Source organism: Pieris brassicae, chromosome 3 (assembly GCF_905147105.1).
Source record: "Pieris brassicae chromosome 3, ilPieBrab1.1, whole genome shotgun sequence".
In the NCBI taxonomy this organism is placed as follows: Eukaryota; Metazoa; Arthropoda; class Insecta; order Lepidoptera; family Pieridae; genus Pieris; species Pieris brassicae.
This window is the reverse complement of record NC_059667.1, coordinates 10,978,594-11,005,016: the sequence shown is the minus strand read 5'-3', so window position 1 is coordinate 11,005,016 and position 26,423 is coordinate 10,978,594. Positions and strand designations below refer to the sequence as shown.

At 33.5% G+C, this 26,423-nt stretch overlaps 1 protein-coding gene across 2 annotated transcripts in view; it reads right to left on the bottom strand.

Annotated features, from left to right (window-relative positions):
- Positions 1 to 26,423, bottom strand: part of LOC123707106 (T-lymphocyte activation antigen CD86-like) — an 81,933-nt gene that overhangs the window by 43,941 nt on the left and 11,569 nt on the right. For both annotated transcript variants that reach the window (XM_045656902.1, XM_045656903.1), the window contains exon 2: positions 4,886 to 5,068. In XM_045656902.1, coding sequence (XP_045512858.1) covers positions 4,886 to 4,958 — 73 coding nt within the window. In that variant the 5' untranslated portion in view covers positions 4,959 to 5,068. The remainder of the gene's footprint in view (positions 1 to 4,885; positions 5,069 to 26,423) is intronic.

Genomic DNA, 26,423 nt, shown 5'->3' with positions numbered 1-26,423 from the left:
AATTTCTCAATTAACTCGGTCGTAGACTTCGGTTATGGTCGCAACGACGACCTTAATAACCGTTAGGGTAAGAACGTATCTCTATGTTAAGGTATATTTCTATTGATGATACGTTACCCAAAACTTGATTGCTTTGAAATTCTACAATTGATTTAAGATCATGTTTTTCTACTTCCATATATATATTAGCTACTTCGTATCTTTAGTAAATAATTGATCTTGATTATAAACGTCAAAGATTGTTTTGTTTAAATGTAAAAATATGTTATTTCTGCATCCGTGATGGATGTTAGGTACTTGTTGTTTCACAGATGAGAATCATTCCAGTTCAGTTCACTGAGCTTATAAAGCACTACAAACAGGTTACATTTAAATAAAGCACTCAAAGTGAAGCTGGATGTATCCAAAGCGGCCTAGAGGGATTTATTTGCGATCATGTCGACCGACAAGTGAGCCTTTGCCAAATATCTGGCATCGCGCGTGTGTGCGCATAACTTTACCTGCCCATAGAGGACGAAAATCTCTACGTCTTTATACAAAGATTGACGCCTAGCAACATCTATATATCAAACAAGTAAGCCGCTTATTATTAAATTGAAAAAAATATATATTTGTATGAGTTTTCACTGAATTACTTCATAGTACCAATAGGTTGTTTTTCGTAGTAATCTCCGTTCCTCTCTACACATTGTCGCATTCGATAGAACCACTGAGAAAAGCAGTGGGTCCATTCTTCCTTAGGGGTTCTCTTCCATGGCATTTTCATACGGTTTCACCGCATCTTCATGGCTCGTAAGCGAGTACCTCAAAAGTTTTTTGGAAATAAATGATAGTCAAATAATCAACAGTCCGTATTGCGGAGTGCATCGTCGGTTAAAGTATGGGGAATGCATCTGGTACAAAGCTTCCTTACGCCTAAATGTTCGTGTAATATTTTTTGAACTTGACTCATACCAATGCTTAGGCTTGCCCGTATTTGCTGATAGGTCACTCTCTTATCTTCCTCTATCATGCGTCACAGCACTGATGTTATCTTCAGTAGTCGCTGTTAAAGGACGACGCTTAAACTCGTAAGACCAATTGTAAATAGTGGCACGAGATGTACTTTATAAAGAAATGCTAATCGCAGCCTATAATAAATCATTGACCGAAAAATTTAGGTTAATTTTCACGTGTAACAAGAGTTTTAGATTTGCCACCAATTCACAAAAACAAATGACAACTGAATACAATATACTACATTAGGTTACCAAAGAGTTCTAAAATTGAAATTCAAATAGAGTTTTCATTAGCAATGTTTCTAACTGACCAGTTCTAAACATTTTCAGTTCCACGTATTAGGTCATAACTGACTCATTTTACAATTTCATTAGAATATCGGCGGAGTGAGCAAGATTTATTATTTTTGCACGTTATTATTAATGGGTGGATTCAGTGTAATTAATTTCTTTAAAAATTAATCCTCGTATGCGACAAGATATTCACAATTGTTTCATATGCCTCGTACAAATACGAATCATCTGCGTAAATCGCCAATGTTTCGGGTTTTGGCTAACTACAATTATACAATTTGTGAAGATGGCGACTTTATTAAGGAATAACAACAATATAGTTTTTCTTTAAAATACGGTTTTCTTTTCTCAAATCTATTTATGTACTTAATTGAGTTATTTTTTCTGTTTCGTATATTTTGTATATCATATAATGTCTTTTGGCTGTGAATATTGGCTAAGTGTTTTCTTTTATAACATGTTTATGTAAGATTACTTATAAATAAAATAAAATAAAATTCCGATGTACAAATACTTTTATGCTAATTATACCAGTTTGAATATATATATTATAGTGTAATTAAACATATAAAATTCCCAGCAATTAACGTGACTTATTACGTTAAGTGGAACCAAAGTTAAGTAGAGATATGTGTGGAGTGGTATTCGGCGATAGAAGCTCTCGGCTCGTATAATACAAACAACCCAAATACAAATAACTTTTCGCCACCCGATCTATTAAATCGAAAATCTACAACGCAAACATAGATTGATCGAAAAACTATTTTAAGCTTTCACCTCTATGTCAAAAGACTTAAGGATGAAAGTGGAATAACCATATTGTATGATATTTGCGGATAGTTACGAATAGACAAAAGAAATTGAGCCTTATGATAGGTTCAGCTTGACCCAAATTAAGCTGAATGTACTGCCGTGTAGGGCTGATCTCTTGAGGAGATTTTTACTGAGGCAGAGTAAATGATTACATATATGTAATTATGTATATATATTATACATTAATAAACATCGTTTATATCCTAACCTACACTACTACTATTACTACGCGGATAGTTTGGAGCTGCCTTGTTCAATGTTTATCCAAAATTGAAACGTTTTTGAAAATTGAGTTTGTGATATCATTAATTTATAAATATACTCTTTGTATCAACCCTAACGAAATCCATTAAAAATCAATAAAAGTTTGAGGGTGTTGCCTCAGGTTTATTGAGTAAGCAAGATTGAAAACTCAAGGTAGATGCCAATCGATCAGGATTAGCCCCAGAAGCCGCCCTGGGTCACCGGAACTACGATATAAATAATAGCTGACCTTACCGCCACCGTTAATTTAAGATTATTCAGCTAAGTGCGAATAAAACTTCAGGCAGGTCAACCTTAGTATAAGCATAATGTTGAAATATCATCAATACTGAAGAAATTTCTTAAAGTAAATCTTATTTTGTTAGCAGTCGCAAGGCCGTTCCGACCACCGGTGTTCCACCCCATAAAGTTCCAAAAGCATTTAGACCTTCCATTAATACACTCGACAAAAACTCAACAAAAACGGCTTCGCTCGGTAATCATTCCCTTTGATGGCCCGCACTGATTCCTACCCTTTTGTTTTTACCTGAAGCTGAAACACTTTCATCTAATGGATTTTGACGACAATTTTTTACTTGACCACATTATTCGATTACTTGTTTCGCTTTTCTACCAATTAAGGCGATCGAGTGATTACTGGGCCGTTTTGTATATGAATGTGACGAAAGCTTGTTTGATGCAACACATATATTGTGTTTATATACCTACACATACACTACATAAATTCAAAGCCCTCGTTAAACGTAAATTAATCAATAAAGCTTTTATAAATTTGACGAATATTTAAATGATCCTAGGTTTCTTGCCAGTTCTTCTTGCTCGCTCTACACCCTTGACTTGCGAACTGGTAGTAAATATAAATTTACAAATAATTTAATTTCTTTTCTGACGTTCATAATTGTACCTGTTTACCTATATGAATAAAGTTTGAGTTCGAATATAATATATACCGCTATTTGCACCAATCTATAAGAATTTGTTAACGTAATTTAGGTTTTTTAAGGGAAAAAAACTTCGTAGTTAACTATGTCTCTAGATTGTCGAAAGAACTAGAGACAGTCGCAGTCTAATTCGTTCGACAATAGCTTAAAATAATTTATTTAATAAAAATGCAATTTTCCAATTGTTGCAATAAATAGGTTTGATCATAAATCTATAAACGCAATGTGAGGGTAATATGGTCTGCAACACTTGTATTCCTAGGCAGTGATTCATCCTAAATATATAAGTTTTTCTATAATATTCATCCAAATATATAATATATAATAAGAACGTAGCTTCCGAACTTGTTAAGCACAGCTAAAATGTTATTCGTATCGTTAGAGCTTACACAAATTAAACTCGTTACATCACTAGGTATTGTTAAATTAAGGCAATGTCTGAGTCAAGACCTTTGATGCAAATGAAATTTATCTTATACTCGTAGTAAAGAATAATATGATAACAGGTTAAAAGGATAATAACGTAACCAATTTTGATACGCAGAGTCCGCTCATTGCGGATTAAAGATTATTTAAGCCGATTAGAAAATATTTTAATATAGGCATCGTAGATTCACTACCTTTACATAGATAAGAACAGGACATAGATAAAGATATGCCGGAGCTGATTCCTTGCCGTATAGTATTTGTTCACAGAGCTTCCGATACTTTTGCGCCCAAAACCGGCTCACTGCTCACTCAAACGAATTTTTACCTGGATGCAGTACGCGGATTTACTGATGCGGTTACTTAATATTTATTTACAAAGCCTACGTTAACATCCATTTTGATGACAACTTATCCACCGAGTTGTGTCTCAAGTAAATAATGAATTAATGACAAATTATACTATTTATATATATATATATATAATTGTACTAAATTACTTGGATAGGAGCTAGATGCTAGAATCATGTTATAGCACCGCAGCTGTAACGGAACCGCGGAAACTTTGACACTAACTTATTTGCTGAAATATATTCAAGACTAAGGAACTTCTAAGCGCCCCCGTACCACGAGACCTACGCCGAGAGACGACGACACATTCCCATATTTACATACGTACTATTAAATCACTGTTCTCGTCTGTAAATGTGTCTTGGCGTAGTGGAAGAGCAATGGTCTCCGTTATAAGATATTCTCTCTTTTATCTCAACGGATACGTTTTAGAGGGAATATTTAAGTGTGATTCAGAATGAAGAATTGTGTTAGGTAGTGAAATACGATGTATTATGTATGTTTTTGTAAATGAATGGCGGTTGTCTGCTAAAGGGTAGAGGGAATCGTATTTATTAGGTTTTCTTATGTAAAGTTCACGAGCGTTTTTATTCTTTGAAATTTAAATAAAGTGTATTCGTGCGATGTTCATGCTTTATCAGGGAATGAATAAATCTTACGACAACATTGATATTCATCTCTCTGTTTTTAGCTCAAGGGGTATGACGATAAAATTTCCTTTGTAATATAACTTTTTATTGACAGACTGACGAAGCTTAACTACAGTATGTTCACTTTATTAAGACACGCAGGACATACCTGTGCCGGGACTCGAAGCCGTAGTCACGTAGAAGCAGTGCAATAGTAGCGAAAACAGCATCTTTGTCCCCATCGTGGCCTCTCACTTGCACTCTCTCATCCCATATCGCCCTTTCTCTATTCCGCTACTTGACAACTCGTCCATGCTTATTCCATTGCTTATGACACAGTTCTACGCCTCATCTGAAACAAGCGAGAAATGTTATGTCCTCGATTATCAGCTGCTACATAGGGAAGAGTGGGAAAATATAATTAATTTTATATAATTAGCAAATAGGAAAGCCTAGTTGAATCCTTAAAAAAAGCGATATTTGACTAAAGTCGGCCCTTGTCCAGATCTTCGCCCATTAACTCGTATTACTCAATATCCTTTAGTGAAATAAGGAATTTGTTTTTGTTTCACTGGAGAGCGAAATCGAATCGTTTGATGTCAAATTATTTACAGTTCAATAATTTCTCTAATTAATTCTAATAACAAAATTATTTTCTTTCGAGCTATATGAAGGGAAATTAAAAATTATTTACTGTTTATTAAAATGTTTTAATCAAACAATCTATTGTTCCATTATTTGAAAATATTGTGTATTTCGGGTGATTTTTAATTTTCTATTCAAACATCAATTTAGTGCAATCGATTTTACTTTTTTATACATTATAAAGCTGGATGTGGTGAATGTGGCAAATGTGGTGAACATTGCATTAATTCATTGCCTTTTATTTCAAGGGGTTTTTACGGTTTTGTAAGTCTCGTAGCCTTACATAATCGAGTGAAGGAAAGAGTGGCAAGTCAACGGCCCGCCTAAACCTACGGTATTGGGTGTGCAAACTCGGTTCAAGAACTAAATAATAATGATACCTGGAACGTGCTTTCCACACACCAATGGCCTGACTAAACCGTAATAGATCGAACAATTGTTGAAAACCTTGATAATTTGCCTTTAAGTTCCTCTGGTTTCCATCTTCCAACAACTTAATATTCAACCGTCCGCGAAAACAATGATAAGGAGTGGAAACGGTTTAGAAACTCCAAGTGCTTTTAGAGGTGGTTGAATTTTAATAATTTAATAATATAAATAAAATGAAATGTATGCCGTGCTCTTCACAGAACATCCGATTTGTCCCACGAGTAAGAATCGAAGTGGTATGAAATGGTGCGCAGTTGAGAAATGTGACCGATGTGGATCGAGTTGTTTCCACTCATTTGCGTTATTAAATTTGGCTAAGGTGTTTGTCCGGGATAGATGAACATTTCAATCAAAATCCTCCATACATTTTCTATGAGACTACTAGATATGCTCTTCGAGTTCAGTTCATATTTTTTTAAAGTTTAGATCATCTCCTGTCCCCCAACACATGGACTAGCCCGTGCAGCCCAGCTTCGATATAAGAAATATGCAGAGGGCGGAAAGCTCGGTATTTAAGGGAATTTTAACATTTTACCGGATTCCACAGATGCTGTGATCTTTGAATTTGTGGATATTCCTTGTGTAATATAATATGTCATATGCCTTCGAAACATCTTCCTATAATTCATACGTAACGTAGCCCCTAACTCACGTTACAGTTAAGTCCCTGGGCCTTACCACTCTAACAGAACCAAAAAAATGAAATACAGTTCTAAACTACTCCAACTTGTATAAAGACAATATAACTGAAATAAAATCGATGAGCTCTTTGATCGCGAGTCCCCGACGCTGAGATGCTTAAACAAATTTAGCGCACGGCTTTGATAACGTTAAGCTCAATATAAAACAAGCAAGTTGCCAGTAAATTGTATTAAGTTGCTTAAGGAATTTCTCAGATCCTCAAAGCTTCAGCTATCGCACTTCATGTGAATTTATAAAACTAATAATATTACGTTTAGAATTCAAAATTGTTACTTTTAAGACTTAAACATTTGTAAATTTTGTCTTTTGATTAACAAGAGTACAATTGTGTTTACGTAAGATCATAATGTTTAAAGCAAGTAATTTCACATAAAATTGAATTATTATTTTTATGATAACATTGTATAATTAAAAACAGAAATTCTACATAAGCAAGAACTACCCTATATCAAAAGATTTATTTAATAGAAATGTCTCCACACGAGATAAAGAGAAAGGCACTCACCACTAATGGCCTTCCTTCAAAAACGAAACGAATATAAATTATTGACATCAGCCTTTTGCGCTTTGCCGCTCTTTATTTAATGTTACCATAACATTTTTAACGTCACTGGCGTTACCAGCCGATAATTGATGAAGTGCTTCATAAATCGCTCAGTGCGAAGTGTGGAGCCGAGGGGAAAATATCGTGCAAACTTGCGAGTTCACTATTTTAATAGCTGCTATAAAGGCACCGATAGCTGTATAGTGTATATTATGGTAAAAATAGTATTGACAAATTAATGTATAACTGAATTTCCAAGATTTTACTTAGTTGTAAATTAGAAATAAAATATAGAACTAAAAAAAGATAATCGAATGTAGTTGTGCTAGTTACGAGGCAGAGCATTTTTCAAAGGATGCGACGTGGTCTTATCGCGTCGTGGCTCCGAAGACGTGATTTCGAAGCGAACTGGTCAATGAAACGGAAACAGGCGAATGTGCGGAATGGTAATGGCCTTAGGACGTGATTTATTAGAAACTCTGTGCAGATACGGCATCAGTGTGAATCTTAAAAATTATAATACGATGAAATAATTAACACTGTATTATTAAACTAATAAAAATAATATTTATATTATATTAATAGTATAGCTTATTGCTGTATACAAGCCAATCGTTCAAATAATTTATGTCAGTCACTGATTGACTAAGAAAAGTTACATTCAACTATTTATAAGAAGCCTACCTAATAACACATTGTAAAACTATTTGAACAGTACTACAAGTAAACAGTAAAGTTGGAGAGTGGTAAAGTTATAAAATTAAACATAAGCAGGAACATACGACAACATGATTAAGGCTGGTTCGGTTCACTCGGAAACAAGTAACAAGAAACATTAACAGATACAATCTGCAACTCGGCACTAACACTACTTAAAACTGTTGTATTACACTAATAGCGCAAACAATGCGGTCGTCACTAGGTATAACGAACGCAGGTGCCTCTCGAGAACCTTCCTTGCCAGCTCGCCTTTTCTACTCTTTGAAGCACAAACGGCACTTGATATGCATATTTACTTCTTATTACATAGTTCTCGTACTTTCCGAGAGAGATGCGGTCGCACTACCGTGTCCCGAGGTTGTTCATTATTATATGTACATAATCACACAGTACCTAGATTTTACGTAAAACTAAATATTTAAAAAAATTATTCTCTTCATTTAATGGTTCTTTTTATTTCACGAGTATAAAGAAAGTCAATTAAATGTTTGACAATGTACATTATTATTCACGTAAAGACAATCTTAAAAAATAATAAAAATGTAACATTATGTGAGAGGTTTTAATACCCATCGGAGGTAGATCTTTATCGATGTAATATTCACTTATGGAGGATAAAAGACAAAGACGTGATCTTGACCACGCTGAAACTTCATTTAATATACATTCAAACGATATTTTGTAATTTTCTATTAAAGAGCAGGAGGAAATGTAGCGAGCGATGTGAAGTACAAAGCCTGTGATGTAACAAGTTACGAGAAGTGACGGCCTTGTTCTTCCCTACGTTACAGTAACGACCGACGACTGCCGTTTAGAACTCTCTATTGTTGTACTTTACCTCGTTGTACTTCACCACAATTGTTTCTATTATGATTATACGATTTTGGACGATAATGTTTATTTACCTTGTACGACAGACCAAAACGCGTCGCTGTTATTATTGTTTAATACTTTAATACTGCAATATTCAGGCTTCAGATTGAATAATTCTCATAAGTTATAGTGATAAACGTTGGCCAAATTGTAAAAAGCCGCTGAAGGTATTTTGTCCATGAAAGGTAAATTTCATAACTACAAAAACTGATGAACTTATGCACAATATCGAGATTTATTGCGATAAAATTAATCTTGCTAGATTCAAGAATGGTGATAATAATCTATAAAATTCACATTAGCCATAACTGTTTAGTTAGCACAGTGAAATTAGTATTTCTCTTAAGTTTCTAACTCACAAGTTTCCAAAATTGTATTTATCAGGTGTAAGCATTCGCCGCCATATCTTATTGAGGACAGTAAACTGAGGTGACCGAAATTGCACATTACAGAGTGAATTCTACTTTGTGGACTTAATAAATTTGGGAGAAGGCAAAAAATTGTTGCGCCGTGCCAAGTGGTAGCAGAGACCGAGTGGCGACGAACTATAATCGCACTTTGGCACGGTTCCGAACCCGGGACTAGCTTGTAACTGGGATGCTGTGCTGATACATTCCCACACTATATTATTGTTTCGCTTCTCCATGCTGGCTTATGACCGCGACGGCAATTTCCAACGCCTCTTGATTATAAATTGCTATTGTTGTGTACAATGGAAATTTAACAGACTTCAAAATCCCGAAAGATAAGTATACAGGTTATGTAAGGTTTTGTGGACACAATAGATAGCATGAACACAACACACAAAATTCTGAAGTTTCCAAACCTCAACGCCGAAAATCGTATCTTCTGTAATTACCTAGGAAACATGTTGACTTGAATTACAATCGCTAATGGTTCTCTGTAGCACGACTGATCCATCACGGCATGTCGAGGTTGGAGGACCACTCTACCCTAATCTCTGTGGACGTCTACAGTGAACACGTACATCGTCGTTACTTTTAAGAGCTTAAACGATTTATGTAATAAAATAATTACCAAAGGAAGTTTTAACGTCTTCTAATGCACAAAGCCGAAGTTTTTAGTTTTTCCCCGGCTGTGCACCAATGAACTTTATTTATATGTGCGCATTTAACATTCGCTCGAACGATGAAGGAAAACATCGTCACAAAACCGAGATGCCTTAGACACAAAAGACGACGGCGTGTGTCAGGCACAAAAGGCTGATCACAAGGCAAGTGCCTATTAGATTGAAAAATAATCTTGAAACAGATTCAGAAATCTGAGACCAAGACCTCTTTAGGTTGTCGCCACAGATTTTTTTTAAATGTTGAATAAGCGTTACCAAGGAATACGAGTGACTAGTGTCTTAGGAATCCCTGTCAGGAGATGTAGGGTGAAAGAGTAGATTTTTATTCATTAACTGTTATTTTTTATGTAAGGGGGGTTTATCTAAGGGTTTGTGTTAAACTATATTAAACAAAATCCAAAAAATAAGTCTAAATGCAGCATCTGTAATAGTCCGAATATGCTCGCGAACGAGATATCCGGGAGAAACAAAACAGCCTTGCTATTCTGTAACAGACTAACATAATGAATGCCGTTCTCAAATCAGCCTTGAAGGAGTCATTTTAAGATTTCCAATTCCGGTAAAAAATAAAAGCCACGCTCGCCCAAGATTGTTTACTTTGGAACTAAAAATGGACACTCAAAGCACTTATGTTCAATAACTGTAAGCATTTGGCATTCTGAAAATGCCATCTAACATGTCACATGAATTAAAATCGGCAGTCAAGTCGATTTTTACGTTAAATTAAAAGTTGCTCTTTCATCGGTGATTGCCTGATTTACAAGTGAGTTTGATATTTTCGCGAAAAGTTATAAGTTATTTTATATGAAAATATTCTAATTTACGACAATATATATGTATTTCGGGATAAATTTATAAAATAATATTAATAAATATAGAACGTGAAAAGTTAGCTTCCAGGCAGGCTTGCAGGTTTGCAGGCTCTAGCCAAGGTACCAAGGAATGTCTTATCTTGAAACTATGGTAGGAGAGGAAGGAGGTGTCGCCCGAAGTAGAAATTTGGCTCTTGCTCAGAAAGAGCAACGCCGGTTTAGCTGTTTAGAGATGAACAATATTGAGATTAGAGTTAAGCCACCTGATTTTGAAGAAGGAAAGTAACTTAGTAGCCAAATAGAGAATAGGTGTTAAATTATACTTGTAATAATTTCAGAGTACCAAAAGTTTAAGTATTCAGGGGAATAAAGAAAGACACAATAGGGCAGAAATTTCAACTATCGTTCAATTTACAATAAATTATGTGTTATAAACTTAATGTAACACATAAAAGTGGTAAAATCATCTTTCTAATAAATATCATAGTTGTGTGGTCTTCTATTAAATTTTCTTTACAATGATTCTCTTACGCTGCTATAATTGACTGGGTTAAAACTTTGAGTAAAAGCCTTGAGACTGACTCTCTTACTAGTTTTTCACGACTACCGCTAATAGTTGTGATATAAAGTTTATCTGTTAAAGTTGTAAATAGGGATATTTATTAGGTCGCATCAGTATTGGCACAATAATATTGAGTAGCAATTTAACAACTTACTATAAGCTAGGAAAAATAATAAGAACCTGCAAAAATTGTGTTAATTTAGTGTAAATTTTAATAAAACTAGTTGGGCTTTCGATGTAAAATATCTTAAAAACATGTTCAATCATTTAATAAATAACTAATTTTGCATACTTATATTTATTACATATATTACACGCAATCGAGGTACTTTAAAACAATTATTTATTAACTACAAATTGTAGTCTTAGCTATAATTACCTCTTAAACGTTGATTGCTTCTGAATTTATAAAATAAGATAAGGCAATGTCATTTTCAACATAAAAAATGTAATATTTCATAGATCTTGAAATGGCGTAGATTAATTTGAGCAGTTGCAAGCTTAATCTCTGATCCAACATACCTAGCATGATTATTTTAGTTGTATTCCAAACAGTTAAATTAAATTTTACTTAATTTTTTTTATAATTTGTGTTGATATTGATATTTGATAGGTTAAAATACTTAAAGAAAAAATTACCTTTGATTTTTAAACCTACAATTTCATTATTCTTAACATCATTTTTTTTATATAATCAATCACGTATGACATTCGATATGCCATAAAATAAGTCAACATTGTTAACTTCTTTTTAGGACACCGCTTTGTCCTATAATTTAAAATGTATATATATATATCACATTCATTACAGGTTTTTATAGTTTCTTCTAAAATTCTAGATAATAGATTTCTAAAATTATTTTACACTTCCATTCAGGTTTCATGAATGTTAGACAAAATCACTTAAATAGGTTGCAACAATAGTTTCATTTCATCTCCACAGTACCAACACTAGTTCTCTGTCGGTCGTCTTCTTTCTGGCTATGCATGTATAGTATAATTCCTTAGAATATTCGCGTAGAGAATACATTTTTGGTGGCACTGAGAATCTTTTCGTTAACCTATGATATTCTTAAAATTGTAACAATATATTTACTTAATAGTTGATAATTCTAGGTATTCCCTGTTTCATGCCTAAACATAATTAGTATTTCAAAGTTGTCTGTCCCCCACAAACATATCACAAACACTACCGCTTATCATTTGTCGGGTTATGGTAAATATTTATAAACTCTTAATTGGAACTTATTATTATCCTAATCAAACTAGTGAAATATATCATAATTTACGTCGTTTAAATGTTCTTATTATTTTTCTAAACTCTACTTTATTGCTGCTCAATATTATTGTGCCAAAACAGATGCGACCTCATGCATCTTCCTATTTACAAATTCCAAAAATAAACAATCTTACTGGAGCGGCGCTTTGGTCGTGGTTATAGTTTATAACAATGCCAGATCGTAAAATAAGTACACGATCGTAAAAGGAATCACATCTCATTGCTCATAGTTAAAATGGACTGCATAAATTAATTGTTTGTCTTAATTATCTTAAAAATCTTATATTACCTAGACGAAAAAGAAAATTTGAAAAATAATAAAACAACGCCTAGAATTTAAATCAAAGAGGCATAACCAAAAAAGAGAGGCAGGTATTTACTGCTCAGAAAAATTAATGTATGCTGATATAGGAGAAGAAAACCCCTGCCTATGTGATCGATGTGCTACTAATTAATATTTACATTTTGTTAATTTAGCAATATAGTATATATTAATAAATTTTGAATGTTTTAGTGCTTAGCTGAATAGATACATATTACCATTTTGTCAATAAAATAAAACTACATCAAAAGGTGTGAAGTGCCTGTATAAAGAAGTACAGAAAACGGTTCTGGTCACTCAGCAAGATTACAAAAGTCAATCAAAGGGCCTATGAAGGAATATAGAAAAGATTACTGTGTTTTGACAGAACAAAAGGATATGAATTTATCGCAACTATAGTGAAAGACATAAAGACAACTAAAGTAGAAATAGATGGGACGTAATGAGAAATAAGCAAAAATGTAATAGAATCGTAAAGGAATGGTACCCATTAAATGGGAAACGAAAGAGAAGCAGGACCAATATGGACCTTTAGGAAGGATAACGACTTTTGATATAAAATTGAAGGATACTTAATTTTCTCTTAAGTCTAAACTGAATTCTTTTTATAGTTAAACATATATTATAGACACAACGTGAGCTGCCATAAGCAGTTGACGACATTGACGCCAGTCACAGAGCAGAGCAAAATCAATTCCCGACGCGCATAAAATTTACGACGACATCAAACTTAATAACTACAATTGCTCCGCTGTAAAATGTTTTGTTTTTCTGATTCCCTAAGATAAAAGATTGAAATTGAATTAAGGATGTAAATAAAAATATTTATCTTCAATATAAGAGTAAACTCATAGAAAGACGGTTAGGAAGGTCAGATTTTGTATAAGCAAAATACGGGGATTATAAACATCTTGTTTTGGCTAAAATTCAGAATCAAATAAATTACCAAGTAAAGAACTTGTATTTAATTAGCCCAAGGCCTGGAGAATTCCATTTATATAAAGGCTTATTAGGCAAAGATCTATTGAGTGATTAAGTAGAGAGCGTCGGTTCGAATCCGATTATGGCCCAACTTCAGTTCCCAACTAATCTCGCTCCATTCAACTAAGAACCAGCCCATTACGTAAGCACTTCAGACTTTTTAACAATTTCACTTGAACGGCTTGCATTCCACAAGTTTCTTTTATTCTAAAGGAGTACTGCCTTTTCTGAGCGATGGTAAATTACGTACCTACGCCAGCTGGGTCTCTTTTTTCAAACCAATTGAAATCAATCACAATTAGAACTCATCTTACTAATTTTTCATTCAGGCTGACAATTCTTCACTGATTCTTTTAAATCAAGAATTATAATTCAATCTATTCCAGATAATTGGACAACTAAACCAATGCGACGTTTCGTCAGCGAAATAAATTGGCCGCGCTGCGGGGAATGTAATTAATTCCCTTAATTTATCCTTCGAGGCCTCAAATTTCTTTTCAAAGACTCTAATCTGGAGAGCATCTTTGTAATCTCGCGAAATTAACGTAGGTACCCAACAGATGTTGTGTTTCGAATTCCACATTCGATTCTTTTTCCAATGTTATATATTTCATGGTTTAGCTTGCTTATCAATAAAATTTAACATAACCACGCTCATTGTCTTCGAGTCCATTTTTCTTTCAAATGTTTAGTACCCTGGGTTTCGGTGCCACGAAAGGCCCGCGCTAGCTGATGCTGATATGTCGAAAGCAATAAAATAAATTGGGAACATTTGCTATAGGTTCGTCGGTCCGGCGATGTTTATGGCACCGATAATGTTATGGCCAGGTAATGTTCTGTTGCTTTCGGTACATGTGTCTTTTATTGCTTTATGTTCGTTTGTTGCCATTTGATTGAAATACGTTTGTTATACGGTGGGGAAAATACGCAGTTCTGACGTTACGAGTTACAAGATGCATTTTTCATCAGAGAGACAAATGCCATATTTGTTTATATATATATGCCATATTATGTTTACTATTGTAGCAATAGTAAGACTATAGTGAAATATTAAGCGCGAATATTAAATGGAAATGTATGTTAACTTTACACACAAAGAGCATCCAGAAGACGGTGTTAGAAGATTTTTATTAATGAAGAAGCCAAGGAATGCACATCTAGTATTCTAGTACAGGGGAAGAGAAGTAGAGGTGTTTCTTACGTTAGTTTCAGAATGTTAGCTGAGCTTGGTTCGCTAAAAGCAATTAATATTGTAATTGGCCAACGTATAGTGGTCTGTTATCAAGGAGACATACGGCAGTAATTATAATTAATAATATATTATCACGGTTAATAGTCGCCTCTCATCACTCTGCTCACATACCGAACAGTAAATTGCTGTGAACTATAATAATGATTATTCAGTAGGTATGGTATATTGGTGTGAATTAAATTTTAAAATAAAATATCAGAAATGGTGTAAATCGTGCAACCACTGAATTGCAATGAACGCAAAAAAAACACTAAGGCAAAAAAGGGTAATACATCATATCTGTAATTGTAAGTGCGATTTCGCTGGAAAAAGTCTCATACAAATGGCGTCAAAAAGAGTAATTAAATAATTTAGTTTATTTTGAAAAGTATGAAGTACCGCAATTCATTTTGGCCGTATAATTTAATTCTGGCGGTACCGAAAATTTTATGTTTAACAATGCAAGTGAAAATACGGCATCCTCGTGTGAATTTAAGCATTTTCCTCGGATCTCATAAAAATATTTCTAAGGAAATTACCGCAAGCTCGGGTGTTGGCAGTACATTTCAGTTTAGAGGTGTGAAGATATAGTACAGTGTACACCGCGTATAGTGTAATAAACACAACAGTGTAGCGGTAGTGTACGCCCCTGTTACGGTAATTGTGAAGGGTTGCACAAATCAAGAGCATTATAAGTGTTATACAAACCCTGTTGGTCTGTACAATACTTTTTAATGGTATAGTATATTAATTCGGTTGCATTTCAGGTACGAATATTTTTTTAATAATATGTCCTAATTACGTTTTTTATTATAATATACACTGTAGGTTGTCAATAAAAAAAACATGTAAAACAGGCCCTTCGGCCTGATATTAAGTTTGAATGAAACTCTAAACTTAGCTAAGTGTTACGTAATGACAGGACGGCCGCGGCGGACAGTCTTTATCTTTCATAATTATCCACCCTGTCTGAGTATTATTTTTCCTTTTTAAATAATATCTTCTTAACATTTTCAGTTTTCTTAATATAATTTAAAGCAAGTTTTAATAAATCAAGTAGACGACGGTTTCTTGCCTTTGTGTAAAGTGTATCTTACGACTAATTAATAAAGATACAAATGAATCCCTCTAATTCCCTTAAATTGGGTGATATATTTATCTTCCGCAAAAACAGGAGCTTAATTACCGAAAACACGATAGAGCGTTGATATTGAAACAAACGACGCAATAAAACGACTCACCAACAGACAAATGTTCCAAATGAAACGCAATTTTTGGGAGACATGAACAAACATTTGAAAAATAAATAAATAATCATAATTATCATAGAATGACGTCTTAGTTCTAGTAGTATAACAGAGCGTGCATATTAATTAAGGGAAGCAGTCATTGGGCGGCTTCTCGGTCCAAATAGACGCAGCTTTGTGATAAATAGTGCTCGGGCTCACTAAATCACACCTTATGAAAGAGCTGAATTAAGACGCTCCAGACGCCGAAATGTTTAAAACTTTAATCTTAGCCGAGAATTATGGAGGAAATAAAGCTAGTTTACGAAGTCCGGGCATCGTTCCGACTGTGATTTTAGTATTAAGATATTTTATTTAATTTAAGAAGTTTCATTCGTATATTTGTATTAACGAAAAATAAATCTTTTGCTTGGGTGATTTGGCACCAAAACACACTGATTGACCCTATTGATTGCAAAACTAGCGGTGCTAGTGATTTAGACGGATTACTGATCGTGTAGTATAATATAAGTGTTATACTTATTACTTAAATTAATAATGTAGTTAGGCATAGTACATTATTATTTTAGCTAAAGGATGTATTTAGTTCTAATCTCGTGTTCCCTTTGATGTGTCGCGATAAGCCGCCAGCCGCCATCATCCGGCAGCGATTCCTCGCATCGCTACATTTAAATTACGACTCGACATTATTGCATTCTGATGATTAGAAGGGAGTAATTTGGAAATGGATAATTAATATAATTGTGTGTTTGTATATTTATTTAATTCATGTAAACAGGAAAATCTGTGAGCGGCAGAGTTCGTTAAGGCAGGCGCCGCACTAAATTATCGCCCGGTTTTATTTTTTAAATTCGTATCCGTATAATTTTCGCGAAATCTAGAAAATCCTGGAAGCCGCGTACATCTGCTAATCCTTCTTTATAACCGGCTTAAGTATATCCGGTTGCATTTTTGTATCGCTCCATTTCCCCGTTTTGCTGGGAATTAAGCGTTGACTCGGAAATTATTTACAAACGTGAGAGGCTTACTATTATCATTTATTTTGCTTTTTTTGTTAATTCAAGATATACTAACAAATATTTAAAAGACCATAAAAATATATAACAACTTTGGAGGGTCACATTCATCACATTATGTGAAAAAATAGAAAAAACTGTAACCCTTTTTATTTAAATAAAAAGTATGAAGTAGAATGTGAATAGCTGATAAAAAGCTTATTTTTAAACGGATTATAAAGAGGTCTTCGCGAGTGGTTACTTTGATAACTTTCTCTTTATTCTAATAATGTATGTTTTGTATAATTTAATATTTCAGATGTCAATAGACATATTATATAATATAGTGATTATAAACCCTTCACTAAAAGTATATACTATTATTATTTATTCCACGTTTCCATCTTTTATTATCAATGCATTGATGTTTCCTGGTATTCCAAGAAAGTGTGACGTCATTGTGCGTTAGGAGGCTGTTGCGGGAAAATGATGAGTGAATCCGTGTGACAGAGGGTTTCAACAAAACTCGTCCAAGCGTGAAAATGTGTTTTACTTCCAATAAATAGCGACCCGTGTGGTATATTTTTAATATAAAATTTTAATTAAAGGATTACCTTCAGGTTGTAGTAATATATATATATATATATATAATTAATTATTATTGATATATATATATATATATATATATAATAATTCCAAATTTATTCCTTGACTTTGTGTAGTTTAGTAAATAAGCAAAATATCTTATGCCTGATTTTAAAAACTGTTGTTTTCTCTTCATTACAAACAATATATTTCTGTTAAAATGAATACGTAGTTGGTCCAAAAGTTCTGTCCCTGGCACATTATTTTTAAATTTCGAACATGATTTTACAAAAAAAAATTGCGTTCTATTTTTGAATTTTTGACTATTGTTTTAAAACAAAAAAACAATCGCTTTCCGTAATTTTTCACGATGGAGTGGACATGGAAGGAAAACCGAATATCTGTTATTGCATTGCACCGCTTTGGGCACTCGCCCAGTACCATTTTCAAATTGCCCAAAAATGTGAATGTAACGCCTAGAACTCCAGCAGTATGATGGCACCGATAGCAAGAAATCCTGTCCGAAAACAGAAATTGATGGCTTTGCAGATGGGTGTCAGTAGGAAAACAGTAAAAAAGGTTTAAATTAAGATCTTGGTCTATGAGCATACAAACAAAGAGTTGGCACTTACTTAATGCTCGTCTAAAAGAAATAAGGCTTAAGAGATCACGGGTGTTGTTAAAGCGGTACGCGAAAAACCGACTCCTTTTTTACGGACGAAAAAAAATTTAATATTGAAGAGAAGTACAATAAACAGAATGCTAGAGTGTACACTAGGAGTTCTGAAGAAGCTGGAAATAAAGTTCCGAGAGTGCAACATGGACTTCATCCATCATCAGTAATGGTCTGGTTGGGAGTGTCCTTTTACGCGCCAACTCATTATTGCGAAAATGGGGCAAAACCAATGCAAAAGTATACCAAGAGACGGTTTTGATCGACTTGACAAAGATCTGGCCTGCACACTATTTGCGGGACATCACTTCGAGTTCCAGCAGGATTCTCTGCGCCTGCTCACAAAGCCAAGACCACTCAAGAGCGTCAAAACATCGACTTAGTTAGACTAGGATTGGCGTTCCTCCAGTCCGGACCTTAATCCTTTGGACTATAAAATTTTGCAGGTCATGGGGAGGAAGGTCTGTGATAAAACCTATTAAAATTTGGAGTCTGAAGTCATCTTTAAATAAGCAGTCACTGAAATCGACATGAATATGGTGCGTGCTGCGATAGACGACTGGCCAAGGCGCTTAAGCTGTATTAAAAATAAGGGAGGTCATTTTGAATCATTTTCTATGCTATTTCTAGTCCTTAATTAATGTACTATAAATTGATATATCACTCATTTAAAACTAATCAGTACTTTTGTTTTTTTCATTATTTCCATTTATGATAGAACTTTGGGACCGACTACGTACAATTTAATATTTATTGATATACATATACTACGTACATAGTATGGGGTAAAGGGGCGTGTAATGGTATCCCTTCCTTAACACTACTGACCCCAAGGCTTCCATACTATCTCTGTAAGCGGTGCCAGATATTGACGACGTAATAATATCACAATGGAATATATGAGGTATAAGTACTATGGACAATTAATTTTATTTTGTGTATTTTTGACAGAATTAATTCTCTCTCTCTCTTGAAATGGAAAAAATATAGAAAAACGAAGCTGAAATAAGCTCGTTAAACAAAATATTAAGAAAATTTCAATGGATGTCTAACCGTCTCAAATAATGAAGAGAGAAAATACGCAATAAGAGGCAACAATGCGAAGTCTCGTTAAATTCGCACGCTCTATGACTAAAACAAATTGATTGACGTACAAACGACTTTGTTAGCCTTATCTTAATAATATTTAAAAGATTTATATCTTCTAATATAATCAATTCTACACATTAAAGTCCGCTCTTACTGACTGAGGCTTAGAAACTGAAAAGAGCGAGGTCAATTGTCTTAGAGATTAGGAGGTTTGCCTTAAAGCAAAGCTATAATGAGCTAATGCTGGTTTTGGAAACAAAAAAAACTTCATTTTTTTACACAACATCATCCAAATAACATCAACAAGTATGTATAGTCTGAAATAACTGATTCGTAAACAATAGCTAATAATAATATGTTCATTAATTTCGTTCTGACATGCAACCTAAATATTTATACTGTTAATATAATTATTATGTAGGAATATTAGTTTATGGAGTAAACTAAATTTGTATTTTAATCGATTTATTGCAATTTAATTAGGTTAAAGTGCTCTTCTGATCTGTGCAAGTTTTGCGAGTTAGTCTAAACGCGACACAACAGGGTTGTCACTACAATGACGCAATCTTTTTGTTTCCATCAACATAATGCCTCCGCCCTCGTCACTCCTTTTTGTTACGTCAAATTACGGATGATTGATAGATCTAGTGTTACATAGTAGCTTACATATATAATAATCATATTTCAGTTTGATACTATTACCGCGTACTATCGTGGCTCGTAATGGATGGCAGCTATAAGCAGATATTTGTAGGCAAACGGTAAAAGGGTGAGAAGGACGTCGGGTAATGTGTAAGTTAAAAAAAATATCATATCAGGATGATATCAGGCCTTAAAAGACCATATTTCGTACAAAAACGAAGTAGTTCCACAACTTACGCATGAAAATAGACCCATTCAATTTTGACTATAGTTATAGGCGTGAAAAAGACGTGATAAAGTATTAACATTTCCTCATTTACAGCTTCAATAACTGGCTTTTAATCTTAAGACAGTGATAAGCTTTACTAAAGGACATGTCTATATTTTTTTTGTTTCGACTCGGAAATTTAAGACAAAATTGCATCGTGTGTTTAACCTACAGGAGTTTTGTGAATGACTGAAAAAAAGGTTTATTTTAGCAACATTAATAAATAAGTAGTTTATCATGCTAATGGAAATATATAAGATGTTTATTCTATATAAAAATAAATATGTTGTGTTTTTGATAGAATTATAATATTATCGACTTAAACTCTACAAGTAGTAATCTGCAAATCCATTAGACGATGCTTGTAGAATAAGTAAAGTGTGATGTATCGCAGTTTAGGCCTGAGGGTGCGAGATGGATACGCCCGATTGTGACACGTATGTGTTTAAACAGAGGGTAGAAAATAGCATTTTCCAAACAATATTTGCTACATTTTATGTCCCATGAGGCGTACTGTATATAATATTATGCCAGATCTACACAAGCATATTGTTGGTTCAGTTACATTCGATTAAACATGAGTAAATATATTGAATTTGTTTGGAAACTCTACGTATTGCACGGACTTTTTAAATGTAGGACTCTAAACTTCCTCCAAATACGCTAAATAAATGTTCCAAGTTAAATTTTGTTCCACACAAATAAACCCGATTGACAAAATAATTTTAGAGACATTTACACTTTATTATTCTGGTATTAATTATAATACCAGATTATATTTGAGTATAATAATTTCAGAAGTATGTAAGTAGCTTCTCATAATCTGGCCATGTGTCGAGACTTAGACTTAATTTTGAGTCACATAATATGCTTATTTGACCAACAATATTAATGTCCCACACTATTTAATAATCAAGAAGTACCTATAAAATAAATAAAATGTATATGAAACGAGATTTTAAATACAAAGAAATCCGTTATATCATCAGAATAGAGGAACATGACTTAAGAAATGAAAAACAGAGAGTGAAGGATCAATCCCGTAACGCAGTCTCATTCAGCTCTCCCTAATGAACACGAGCTTCTAATTAAAACCCTCATTGAAACAGTCTAGATATTTTATTGACTACCAATGAAATGTTTGTCTAAAATGAAATCTCACATACTAGACAGTTGAGTGTTGAAAGTGGATTTTATCATCATAAATAGCATTGTATACTGAATCTAATTTAAGAATTAATACCAAGGTAAGTTGTTAATATTGGAAGATAATATTGTTGGTAATGTCAAAGTCACGTTAAGGACGTTACATTAAATTAAAATTCTCACATTCAACCATACAAAATGTTAAAATATTGAAATAATTAAAAAACTAAAAAAAGTTGTGGCCTTAGAACTCAATATTTCGAAGAAAACCTTAATTTCCAAGTACATACTTACGATATGAGCGTAACACTCACGGGAAAGTGACGTAAAATTCAAAGCAATACACTACGAAATTGAATAATAACATATTCATTTCCTGAATTAATGAGAGCTGATTTATTACAAGCATGGATATTTTTGTGGTATTTTATTAACATTCAGTTAAGGGTTTCAGTCGAAGTTTCATAATTTACCGAAGAAAATATTTATAGTTTCACATTTTGGGTGGTCAAGCTTGCTGATATAACGACTTTGTTAAAAAACGTGAGTTGTATATGTATATATTTCCAAGAAAACTAAGACAATATTTGTGCACAGTCTGTTCCGTATAAAAAGCTCAATTTATAGTCCCCGTGAGCACCTGCAGTCGAACTTTTTCCGGAGCTTTATGAGGTGACGGAGGGCTAATTAAATCGAGTTTTCGCTCAATTTTATACTTTTTACAGATAAAAATAATAGCTTAAAACTTCATAAAGATTAAGAATATTTTAAAAACAAAAGTCACATTTATGTTTTTATGTAAGTTATGCTTATATTACCAGCACCTGTAACCTTTAACACCTCATCACCTCATTATGAATGTACCCTGTAAAAAGGTGCAACTGACAATGTTAAAGTACAAATACAAAGTTACAGAGTAAACATAGTAATAATATGTAAAATAAGGAACTATTCATTTCCACCTGCAAAAGACTGGGGAGTCACTATGTGAGACACATGATATACATGGTAAACTAACTTATTGTAAAGAAAAATAGTAAAACTTACTTTTAGGCAATTTCACAGGAAAATAATGAAATCTAAAAATATAAAAGATAATTTTTCTTTAAATATTATTCAAAGTTCGTAACTAAGGCAAGTTAAGAGGGGTCGGAGGAACAAAATTTTATTAAAAATCTCAAAAAGGAAGAACATTACGTTATCCTAATTTGGGCCCTTAAATTAAATGAGAACCCAAACAACGTAGCCTTCATAATACTCGGCCAGACAATATTTTTATTAATTGGGTTTCATTTCAATTTAGTATTAAAATATAAAGTAATTAATTAGTGACAGTGACATAACCACTTGAACCTATGAGAAAAATTATATATTAAATATAATATGTTTTATGGTTTGCAGTAACCACAACACGACAAATGCTTTACGAAGCTTGCGTTGGTGGAAATCTTAATTAACCTTATTCCATCAGAAATATATCCGTGAAACGATCTCAAAACTTGCCCAATAAGTTTATTAAATAAATCCTGATAGCCTGAAGCCTGAAGATATACTCGAGAAAGCGTAATTTTCAATTTTAAAATATTATACATTTTAGTAGAATTTGAAATAATAATATCTTTACGACTTCTATCTAGTACCATAACATGTATAGACCTACGTTCTCAGCTCAGTCAAAGAAATATTTTCGTAAAACTAGTTTATTAAAAATATATGCTTCTTTAGTTATTCTTATTCTTCTATCATTAAAAAAAATATTTATTATTAAACTTATTGCTTTTACTTCTGTAAATACTTAAGAGAACGTTAAATTTTGTTAAAAGAGGACAAAGTCCCGACAACAAATGTAAATCCCGTCATTACGGTCCTCACTAGTCACTCCTCAGTAATACATGTCTCGTGCGAGTGGTATTAGCCCCCTCTACAACATGCCCCGGCCCCACCCTGGCCGGGACAATTAACGCGAACCATCTGCCTGTGACGCAAGCCTTTGTCATGATTAACTTTCAACGTTGAATTTTGTTTCTAATATTGTTGGTTGGAAATAACGAAATGTCATGAATTAATTGGATTTACTAAAAAAAATGTAGTATCGAAAAACTCTACAGAGAAATAATTAATTGTGATAAAATGAAAAGATAATTCCATAAATCATAATCTCGAAATAAAAGTGAATAGACTGTTTATGGGATCACTTTGTGAAAATTTAAGCTCGGCGTGCGCAATCTGCCCTGACGGAGGCGTCCAATAAATGGAACAAATCAATGATAATGCCATATGAAACCGAATTGGGAGATGTCGTGAATGGAATCCGGTTGTAATTCCCCGGAGGTTATTAATTTCAAATACCTAATCCTCAATTGTTTGTCGCGTTAATATCGCCGACACACCTCTACAGCGCGGGTCCCATAATCGGGCTGTCGGCTCACAGCTATTATAAAATAACCTGAATATTTAAGGAGATCTATTGAGGAGTAATATTGGCATGACCCGATTCATGTTTAAAGTGCTAGACATTAACGAGGTTCAGCTAAATTCGGCAGAATGATAATAACATAAACAATAAGTTTACTATATGTATTGTTGATACCAGTTTTAAGGAAGCATGGCACATTTATTTCAGCTCCCGATTAAGAAAATATGTTAACCTGATCCTGAACCTTAAGCATTTAGTAAATGACTTTAGTAGCTAAAAATAAGATCGCATAATTTACACACAATTGTTCCATATTCTTAAAAGTATTTTTAACATAAACACTTGAAAATTATTCAATTAGAAGATATTTCGGTTATATTTCGATTATAATAATTCAACATTAATTCAGAATAGCAAGCTTTTTTTGTAAATACGATTTTAGGATGATTTTTTTATTCTCCTAATAAAATTTAGTAAACAATTAGTTGCCTTTGAATAAGGCTTTTCACCTCAAAACGGTTCCTCGTTGCATTGTTGTTCTTACAATTTTCAACAATATTTAAAGGGAACTACGGGCACCTTTTATGTTAATTTTGAATTTCCGTAAATAAACTTGGGAACGAAATTAAAAATTTGTCCAGGAGAATGTTTTTGAGCAACAAAAATAATGCGATTTTCCCGACGGATCGAGTTGAAAGAAATTTTGAGGAAAGTTTATTTGAAGCTAAGTAATTAGAGTTGTAAAACTTGGCACTTCGTTACCGTAATGGCTAAAGCATGTACATAAACTAAATAAATTTACCACATATAAAATCGAAATATACTTATATTTAATGCGTTCAATCTCACACCTTTTTCATTTATGACATTTGTATATATACGTAAAGACGAAATATTTCCCACGAATAAAAAGATGTTTTTCGGCTATATCCGAATTGAGCTCATTACTCAGAGGAATAACAAACAATCTGGTCCGCCACAAGAGTTAACATTACACAACGGAAGCGAAACTATTAACAATTAGCAGCGGCGTTGTTCTGCACACACTACACATAATTTATTTTTCATTACACCGAAACGGTAAAGCAGATAAAGTTAACATTTGTGCGGCAACCCCGATAAATATGCCAACATTACATTGTCGTTACGCAGTCGGTCGCCACTCGTAACTCGCAGATCATTTGGCAATAGACCGCTCGCAAACTAACCTAATTGCCACCCACCGTTTGATATCGCTAAAATCCATGTTTTCACTTCGAGGCGCGAGTCGAGCTGTTGAGCGAGTTGAGCTGTTGACTTATACTGGTTTGAAACTCTTAGGTTAGCTTCGTTTCGAGTAATACGTTTATAGATAACTTACTTCCAGGAATTAACAATTTTAGAGTTAGAAGCAAAGTCTTACCTGTTTGTAGATGAAGTATTGAGAAAGTAATAAAATATACAATATGTAAGAATTTTAAGATCTATCTAAATGCTACTTACGTAAAGGCCGCCTCCGCCTATCCTCTAACCCATACGGCTCTTATCTATGAGTGGTTTCAGTGCCCTCACCTATATCACTAATGGTCGCAGCAGATATGATAACTACGTGAATATGTAACGACTTATTTACCCAATAATTACTGCGATTCTCCTGAATACCTTGTGTTGTGACCCTTTCCTCTATTGTTTTGTTATTTTCATACATTTTCGATATTAAATTATGAAAATGCTCCCATAGTTTTCAGTTATTCACTGTTGCGTTATTTATTTTGAGTTGTTCAGAATGCAAATGTTATATTGTGTTAGAGCAATTTGTCTTTTGTTATTATACGAGTACGTGCAATGCATGATTTATTTATAGATAACGAATATATATATGTTTTGTTATTTATAATGGTTGAATATTTTTTTACTTATGTTTAATTAGTAACCACACAATATATATTTTTTTTTATAACAGCACAGTGTCAAAACTTAATCACCTTATAAACTATGTTTACGAAACTTCACTTCCTTATTCATTAAATAAATCAGTATAGCTGCCCTCTTTTAACTGAACTGAACTCTTGTCATTTTGTGTGAACTGTTGTGATATAAAGAAACGGACTATCAGTTCTATAACGGAATTGAGAAAGATATTAATGAATCCGCTGGGCCGCCGATTTCTGGGGAAGGACAGTTCATGATCCCTACAACATCACTTAGAGAAAATATAATACTTCCGCGACCTACAGTAACTGACTGGAGGATATAGTTTGTATGTTAGTAACGCTTGCATTTATACCCGCATGGGCAAAAGCTAAAAAAGTGGCGTGTTTTTTTCATTAAAAATAAAATATTGCGGTAAAAATATTATTTTGGTGTCCATCTCGTTCATAGAATCCGCTGATTAAAAACATCGTATACTCGTATATGCCTCAACGCAACTTTAGCATACATTAAAATTGAAAATGCAATCTCATTCAACATATTCA